This window comes from Lactuca sativa, chromosome 4 (genome assembly GCF_002870075.4).
Source record: "Lactuca sativa cultivar Salinas chromosome 4, Lsat_Salinas_v11, whole genome shotgun sequence".
Classification (NCBI taxonomy): Eukaryota; Viridiplantae; Streptophyta; class Magnoliopsida; order Asterales; family Asteraceae; genus Lactuca; species Lactuca sativa.
This window is the reverse complement of record NC_056626.2, coordinates 31,615,433-31,624,752: the sequence shown is the minus strand read 5'-3', so window position 1 is coordinate 31,624,752 and position 9,320 is coordinate 31,615,433. Positions and strand designations below refer to the sequence as shown.

At 33.0% G+C, this 9,320-nt stretch overlaps 1 protein-coding gene across 1 annotated transcript; it reads right to left on the bottom strand.

The window, feature by feature from the left end:
- Positions 1 to 3,039: 3,039 nt before the first annotated feature.
- Positions 3,040 to 8,471, bottom strand: LOC111896518 (protein CROWDED NUCLEI 2). The gene is made up of 8 exons (XM_023892499.3): positions 7,890 to 8,471; positions 7,123 to 7,332; positions 6,764 to 7,017; positions 6,408 to 6,678; positions 6,227 to 6,310; positions 4,116 to 5,926; positions 3,622 to 3,829; positions 3,040 to 3,539 (listed from the first exon to the last, which is right to left on the bottom strand). Exons 1-8 carry the CDS (start codon positions 8,199 to 8,201, stop codon positions 3,270 to 3,272), a joined length of 3,420 nt encoding a protein of 1,139 aa, XP_023748267.1. The 5' UTR covers positions 8,202 to 8,471; the 3' UTR covers positions 3,040 to 3,269.
- Between the last annotated feature and the right edge of the window lie 849 nt (positions 8,472 to 9,320).

Sequence of the window (9,320 nt, the reverse complement as noted above, 5' to 3'; positions counted from 1 at the left end):
TTCTGTCCCAAAAAAATTGGGATCTTATGTATCAATAGAGAGATTAACCGCTGAAAATAGATGATACTTGAGCCTATATATGGAAACTCTATCAATTTATTTCATTTTAAATTCAAATTGATGAGACAATTTGATGATTACCATAGAGTTACATATGAAAGCGTTTTGTTTACTAAATTGAAGAAAAAACGTTGTGAGGGGAAAATGGATACAGGAAAATAAATAGCATGGGATGTGCATTTGAAATGCAAGAATGCTATGAGGAAAATAATGCAACCGATTCCGAGCAAAAGCGTTATAGAATCAATTTGGTTCGTGGTTTATACGGACTTCAAATAAGTTTTTTATTAAACGACTGCTAGTAATCGTATTTGTTTTTAAATTTTTTTAAAAAAACAAATCATAGAAAAATTACACATGTCAATTTAGAATGCAAGAGAAAAAAAAAATTATAAAAAAAAATGAGATGTGTAAAAATACACAATTTAAATAAATATTATACATATATTTATATAAATGTTAGACATACACACTTTTAAATAAATATTATACATGCATGGATAACATATTTATGTGTTGGAATAAATTTCCCACAAATGATCAACTAACACATTTCGTAGATTGAAGTGTGCTTCTTTATCTTTAATATGTTTATATCGAGCAAGAAATTGTTGGACTGTCTTCATCCGTCATCAATTCAACATCTATCGGTGGCATCTCTCTTGCAACTCCAATTGGTGCCTCAAGATCACGATCATCCTCGATTATCATATTATGTAAAATAATACATTTAGTCATGTAATACTTCCTTTTGTCAAAAACGAGATGATCCTTGAACAATCGCAAAACGTGATTGAAGAACTTCAAATGCACGTTCAACATCCTTTCGGCATGCCTCTTGTTGTGTAGCAAAAAATTTCTTTTTTGGACTTGTTGGTTTATGAATAGTTTGTACTAGAGTGGGCCACTTTGAATATATACTATCAGACAAGTAATATCCCATGTTGTATTTCGTCCCTTGTCCCTTGAATAAGAGCAGGGGGTGCAATACTTTGAGTCACATTGGAAAAAAGATGGGAAGACTCCAACACATTTATATCATTGTTGGTGTCTGGCATACCGAAATAAGCATGTCATATCCAAAGATCATAATCTACAACATTTATTTTAAATATTATATTTAAATTAAATCTAATTGATAAAATAAACTAGAAATGTTATAAATATATAAAATGGAGGACTAAACCCGACAACTGAAACTTCATCCTCATATTTGGAGATATGAATAGTATTACCCGATATATGGGGTAATACCATGGTTGTCAAAATTGCGATGCTAATCGTAGGATCGTACGATCCTACGATCCTAGATATGAAAAACGATCCAGATCGTATTTGGGGTAGGATCGCAGGTAGGATCGTAAGATCGTAGGTAGGATCGTAGGATCGAGATCCGATCCGATCCTACCTTCACTTGATTTTTCTTTTCTTTTTTTTTTGCAAATGAAATTTTTTTACCACTTTATGTGTTTTATCTTTTACCAATCTACCATTTATTATTTTTTATTGTGACTTATGACTAATATTTTGAAGTTTTTATAACTTTTGAACGAAAAATTAAATGTTAAAAATAATTTTCATGATTAAATAGTATAAATTAAAATTATATTTTATTTTGTGGGATCTTAGGATCTCGATCTCGATCTTGCAAACTCAAAAACGATCCTAGGTAGGATCCTGATCTTGACAAACTTGGCTAATATTATTCATATCTCCAAATATGGAGGAAGAAATGGAGTAAGATTGGAGAAGAATGAGGGAGAAAATAAAGAAAAAAATAGCATTTGGGGGTGGGTTGGAGATACACTTAAAGGGGAGGGAATTTATATTTTAGGAAGCCTCCTCGTCTTTTTGCCACTTCAAATACTAAAACAAATAATTAAAACGATAACTGGAATTCTAAAACAATAATTAAAATCTCAATACACACTACACAACTATTAAACATATGATATACAAGTTGAGAGAAAAAAATAATAATAATAAGAGTTGGAATATGAGGAGTGGTGTCGGCAGTCCTCACAGCTTTATAGTTTATAGATATAAATTTGTTAGCAGATAAATTAAGACAAGAAAAAAAAATGATATCATTTGGTTTGTTAATATTAATCAAATAAAAACCAAATTCAATGAGATATTATAGTTTGGTTTAATGAATATCGTAGAAAAAGCAAATGTAGATGGATGGGCATAGAGTAGGATGGTGAAGTGTCATACAAGTAGCCCACCCTACTTAATTACACTCTGTCTCTCTCCTTCATTCACCTTTTAAAAAACGATTTATTTTACTATGATATTTACATTCTTGGTTTTTTAATCAACAAAATTTATGTAAACGTTACTTTATCTTAGGTTTATTGTAAAAATAATCTTTATATTTTCATTTGTTTATGATAAAGGTACGATTTTTTAACAGAAAATGATAACAAATTGATAAATAAATCATTAACTACTTAGCGGTTTTTATGAAAAAAGAATAAAAACTATAGATTTTTCAAAAAAATAATTGAAATATATGGTTTTCTTTTTAAATGGCTATTTGATAATTTTATTTTAATTGAAATATTGATTGAATTTTTTAATCAATCAACTCAGTTAATCACAAGTTTTTATTTCCTACTATCAAACCAATTAAAAAACAGTGTCTAATATAATAATATCAAAAAACCATTTCCTCTCTATACTTTTCTCCAAACACCAAATCATTCCTTAAACAAGTAGTTCCCCATTATCGATTCCACATCTTTCTTTTTCTTATCGATAAAAAAATGACTTTATTCTTGACCAAATTAAATTTGGTGAACAGACCAAACACTAAAAGCACCTTAACATGGCAAATTTATAAATGTAAATTAAATACAAATTAACCTACAATAATAGGTCCAGAATCCTACTTCCACAATTGAAGACAATTATAAAAGCAAAAAACAGATCCAAGACCTAAAATCAAAATGATAATCAAGATTCAACACAAATATATGGTAAAAGCTACATATACCAGATGCATTTTTCTCAATAATATGCAGTAAAAATTCACGTGTACACATATAAAACTGTAAAAAAAATGTCTTGTTACTACAAAAATAACAATTGGGCATAAGCTACAAAACAAACTAGTCTACATAATATGAACCAAACATGTTTCTAAAATCAGGAGAATACATTGAGACATTGAAAAATACAAAACTCTAAAAGGAAAGATGCACATATCATGTTGACAAAAATGTCCATATTTTCTTGCCAATTGACACTTCACCATGATGTTGCTCTTCATCACCACTATCATCATCATCTTCTTCATCATCATCATCATCATCATCATCATTATCATTATCATTATCATTATCATTATCATTATCTTCATCATCATTATCATTATGATGATTATCTTCTTCATTCTCACATTCAAAGGTGGTAGCATTAACCTCTTCAACTACTTCTGTTTTCTCAACAATAACCTCTCCTCTTGGTGCTTTAAACTGCAAAAACACAAACACAAATATTCATGATATTATGATCATATTAAATTCACTTGTATAAATACAACAAATATATACTTACAGCTGTATCTAATATCTGAGTGTCGACTTTTTTGCTAGTAGCGACATGTACCATGGCTATGCTGCCATCCTCACTAGTAACTTTTGTTTCAACAACGTTGTTAGTAATCTCATGCTTGCTTGTTACTTTTTGTGTCCCAATGCTTCCGGAAACTTCCTTCTTTTTTTCAGAATTAGTAGAAGGTTGAGCTTGAGTGGCAACATCTCCACTGTTATCATATTTCATGATTTTAACCCATTAATAATGAGAATGTAAAAATAATTTAATTATAAGTTTAGATATTTTATAAACTATTACCGACATTGAAGAATGTATAACTAAATAATATATCTCATCTCATTCCATTTAATCATGCAACCATTCATAATCTCACATTAAAAAAAAAAACCCACTTTAAAAAAACTTCAAATCTCTTTAATTAAAAAAAAAATACACTCTTGCTGTTGTTCAACATACATAAAACTATTCACCTAAAAAAACACCTTAAAACTTACGTCTTGTGTCGCCTGAGATTATACCGACTTCCACCTCCGGGAGTCTGCACCGCCACTGGAGCCACCGTCTGCCGCCTCTTCCTCCGGCCACCGGTAACCACACGTTCCGACTGAACTTCACTGTCACCACCATCCATTTCACTTCCACTAACTAAAGAAGTTTCCGGATGCGATCTTTTCCTTCTAGAAGCTCTCCCACTCTCCTCATTAACTTTAACAGAATCATCGTTCTGGTCAAACTCGGTCAACGCATCTTCTTCAACCACCGTCTGGACAGAAGCAGTTTGATTCTTACGGGCCCCACGTTTTGGTTTTCTGGCAGCTTTTTTCCTCCCGCTTTTCATTTCCGACTGCTGAGAACCTTCCGGAACTTCAGCCGTCTTGCTTCCTATGTTGCTCACATCATCGGAAGATTCCGGAAGCTTGTCATGTGTAAGAATCTCAAGTGATTCTTTTTCTTTTTCAAGGTGTGTTTCGCGATGAGGGGACAATTTAAAGACTGTTGCGCCCTTTTTGAGCCAAGATACAAGACTGCCCTTGGAGTTTTCAGTAATTACATTTCTACCCTCGGGGATTTGCAGATCAGTGAATTCGTAACTTGTGATAATCTCCCTACAGCTTTCACAATTCTTGAGGTTTTCTACGAATGAATGGAAACGATTTCTCTCGTTTATGAATTCTTCCCTTTGATTATTTATCTTTTTGCTAAGAATATCGAGGGCGTTTATGTCTTTACTCATCTCAACTTGGTTTTCTTCTAGCTTTTGATTGTTTAAAGCAATTTCCTTCTTTTCTTTATCGATTCTACTTCTTTCGGATTTCAATTCTTCCATTTCCTTTCTTGCAATTTCCTTTAAGTAAGTGATGTTACTTAATTCTTTTTCACATTCATCTTTAAACTCATTCTCTTTTTCCTTCATGTTTTTCTCTAATTCGATTCGTTTATTCTGTAAATCCATTTCAAGATCTCTTTTTCTTTTCTCAAAATCATGAACAAATTGTCTGTGTTCGTTTTCAGCTTTTTCAACTAAAAGGGTTTCCTCGTGCTTCATTGTAGCAGCAAATGTTTCTCTCTCCAATTTCAAAGCTTCTAATTCTTTCTTAACATAATCTTGTGTGACAATTTTGTCCTTTTCTAACTTTTCCTCTTCGGATTTCCTTACTTTTTCCCAATTCTCTTTCTGTTCTTCAAATTCCATTAATTCTTTATTAACAACAGCTCTTTTGTCATCTAATACCTCCCATTCCTTCTCAAATTTCATTCTATCTTTCCTTAAATCATCAACTTCTTTCATGATCAACTCTTTTTGAACTCTGCATTTTTCTATCTCCTCTTTTAGCTCCAATTGTAAACGTGTGTATTCTATTCTTTCATCTTCTGTGATTCTAAGTTTTTCAATCTCTTCATGAACTTGTGCCTCCTTTTCATTAATCTGATTCTTGATTTTTTCAGTTTCAGCTTTTAAAATCTGCAGCTTCTCTATGTCAGCAAGAATTTCATTCTTGTCCATTTCCAACTTTTTTGCCTCAAGTTCATAACTTTTCTCCTTTTCCTTTATTGCCCTCAACTTCAAGTCAAGCTCTTTCTCTTTCTCATTGAATCTTTCCAGCTTCTTTTCATGAGCTTGCTCTCGCTTTCTTAGTTTTTCCTCTTTATGATTTGTTTCATCTTCTTTCTGCACTAAAGCTTCTATTCTTTTTCTCGTTTCATCCTCTAAAGATTTCCTCTTTTCTTCCATTTCCAATTCAAACTCTCTCTGTTTAGAATCCAATGTATTTTTATGGGCATCAAGAAGCTTCTGAATCTCCACCTGCAATAAAGCAAGTATTATTACTTGAAGACAACTTTTTCTTACATCTATACAAATTAAAGAAAATTACAAAAAGGGTCCCTGTTTTTTCTGATTTTCACCATGTCTAGTCCAAATTTAAAATCTATTTCAGTTTTAATCCCTAGAAACTTTCTAATTTCAGTTCTTATTTAAGGGTTTCATATCGATTTTAGTCCTTATTTCAGGGTTCCAGGGACCAAAATCGATATGATACATTAAAATAAGGACCAAAACTGAAAAAAGTTTCGATTTTGGACTAGAAATTAGGTAAAAACTCACTTTTTCTTTTGCAGTCAACTTCTCAGTCAAATCAAGCAGTTCCTTTTCCTTGATCTCAAGTTTCTTTTGAATCGACTCAGCTTGCTGAAAGAGAGAAAAATAAAACAAAAACAAAATGACTTTCAAATCATTTTGCCTTTTGAACAACATGGTTAACTAAAAAGATAGGTCAGAAACATACTTCCTCTTTTGCAATTAACTCATCTAATCTTTTGTTCACATCATCTTCTTTCTTCTTTGATGCTAAAATGCTTGATTCAATCTTATTATGTGTCTCTTCAATTTCCTTTTCCTTCTGTTTTAGAGACCTTTCCATTTCATTCAACTTCTCCTCCCTCAAGTTGATACTCCTCCTACCTTCACATAATCTCTCTTCACCCTCTTGCAATTTCTTTTCCCATTCCTTTATATCCTCTTTCTGTTTAGCAAATGTAGCTTCCCATGCTTCTCTCCTATAAAAAAAATGTAAATTTATCATATCATATCAAAAAGTTATAATAAATCATATAATAACTTATAGCAGATCATAATTCATACCCTGCATTAAAGGATTGGCGTTCACTTTTGAGCAAGCTTTCATGAGTCTCTAGCTCTTGCATTCTCCTATCCAATTCCAAACTCTTTCTGTTTGCCTCAGCAAGCTTTGCATCTGCTTCATACATCTTCTCTTCAACCTCTCTTGATTTATCTCCAATTCCAGCTACTAATGTGTTTGCATCAGCTAAATTGGTCTGAGATCTGAGTTTTATTTGTTTATTCTCTTCAACAATTTCACGTAAAGCCTTCTCAAGCTGCAGAAACAAACGCCATGAAAAGTTGTTTCATATAAAACGTACGATAGCTATATAAACTATAAAGATTTACAGTATAAAGTATAAACATATCAAAGGGATTACATCAGCTCGACAAAGCTTCTCAAGATCTAGTGCTTTCTTCAAGTTATCTGCTCGCCTTTCAACTTCAGAGACATCCATCAAATGAGCAGCTTCTTCACGTTTAACAACTTCTTGTATCTCTGATAATGCTTCTCTAAGTTGCTCAGCATTTTCTGTCAACTCTTTATTCTCAATAAGCAAGAGTCCCATATTATACTGATAGTCAAATAGCTGTAAAAAGAAAGCAACCAATGAGATGCCAATGACATTTTAATTGATTCAACAAATGGTTAAAAGTGAAATTCTTATTCCAACAAAAGGAAAGGAAACAACCAGAGAGATGTGATGTTCTGTAATAAGTGTCAAAATCAGTGAATGAACAAATGATGCATTTTTTTAGGGAAATAAAGGATTAATGTGTTTCGATGGTAAATATTACAATAACCATGGAATTCTTTTTCACTATTGCAACTAATTAAGAGATAAAGCGATAAACTAACAAACAATATTAAAAAGTGAAAAAGATATAGTTGGCCTCACTCTAGGTCTAAAGCACAATAAACTGTTCACCTAGAAAATGATCTCTTTGGCCTCACTCTAGCTTTGACACCAGACAAAAACAGAAAGGTAACCAACCAAAGAAAACGTGAATTCTGAAGTTTTGGATATTAAAAAGGGGCTTTAACGATATATTTGGTTAGCATGTGATACAGAAACAATAACAGAAAGGTAACAAACCAAAAGATCTCAGGTGAATAGACTTCACTCGCAAGAAAATTTCACAATACCTCTTTTTCAAGCCTAGCAGTCTTTTCAGCCAATGCCTCACGGTCCTTCCTCTCCATAGAAGCCTCGTCCAATAATCCGGCTTCCTTAAACGCCCTCCAATCGTCCAAATCGCCACCCTCAGCCGCCGCACTCGCCCCATTCTCAATCAACAACCCCAGCGGCGGCGGCGGTGGAGGTGTCAGATCGTCCATAAACGCCACCGCCTTGCCCTTTCCAGATACATGCCTGGGTGAGTTACCGATCTTTTGCCCACCGGTCCGTGGTGTGATTGATAATGAAGAACGAGTTACTCTCTGCTGCGTCGTAAACATTGGTACAAACAGCAATAACCCCAAATAAAAAAATCGAAGATTGGAAACCTGAAATAAAGGGTTTCAAAAACCCTAGAATCTGGGGATTGAGATTTTACGCAAGCAAGAAAGAATTAATGAGAATCCTGTGAGCGGGAAAAGAAAATGATTTTTTTATGCGGATAATTTGATAGACAAAACTGCAAAGTGAATCAGAATTCAGAAAGCAACCCGAACTGGAACCACTTGGGAGAAAAAAAAGAAGAAAAACAAGGACACCCCCGTGGGCTTATATGAAACGAAAGAGGGTGTGATTTTTGGTAGTATTTATAAATATGTGTTCTGTATAAAATATAATTATACAAAAAAAATATTAATAAATATATATTAATAAAACAATTATGTTATTATTATTATTTTCGATGAAATTATAATGTTTATACTTATTTGATATATACCCACTAAATGGTCGGATTTAAATACATCGGTGAATAAAGAAGCGCCAGTGAACTTTTTGACGGACCCGCAGGATGGCAGGTCCACACTTAGACCGGCTGACATTTTGGTCTTTGGATAGATAGGAGGGAAGCATGTGTGCGTGGATTTTACTGGTGTATCTCCTCTCGTTGGTTTGGGGAGCGGAGGTTTCGCAGCTGGGCATGCCGCTTTGAAAGTCGCTGTGCAAAGTGGTAAAGCACGACAATGCATGTAGAGAAAATCAACATGTGTTTGTTCCTTTTGCATTCGATACATTTGGTTTTCTCGCACCAGAGGCGATGGAGCTCCTTAACAGAGTCCAACGGGCCATGCATTCTAATGTCATATCTCCTAGATCCACAAATGTTGTTTTAAAAAAAAAATAGGTTTTGTCATCCAAAAAGGGCTAGCGGCGCAGCTTGTTGCCCGTTTGCCTTCAATCGATATGTATTGAACAGATTTATGAACAAGGTTTTCTTTTTAAATATATATATATATATATATATATATATATATATATATATATATATATATATATATATATATATATATATATATATATATATATATATAATACATCGGTTTGAAATAGAGGGACGAAGACGGATTCAAATTTCATATCAAAAGACCCGTCAGAAAGTGATATTCAAATAATAGAGTTTT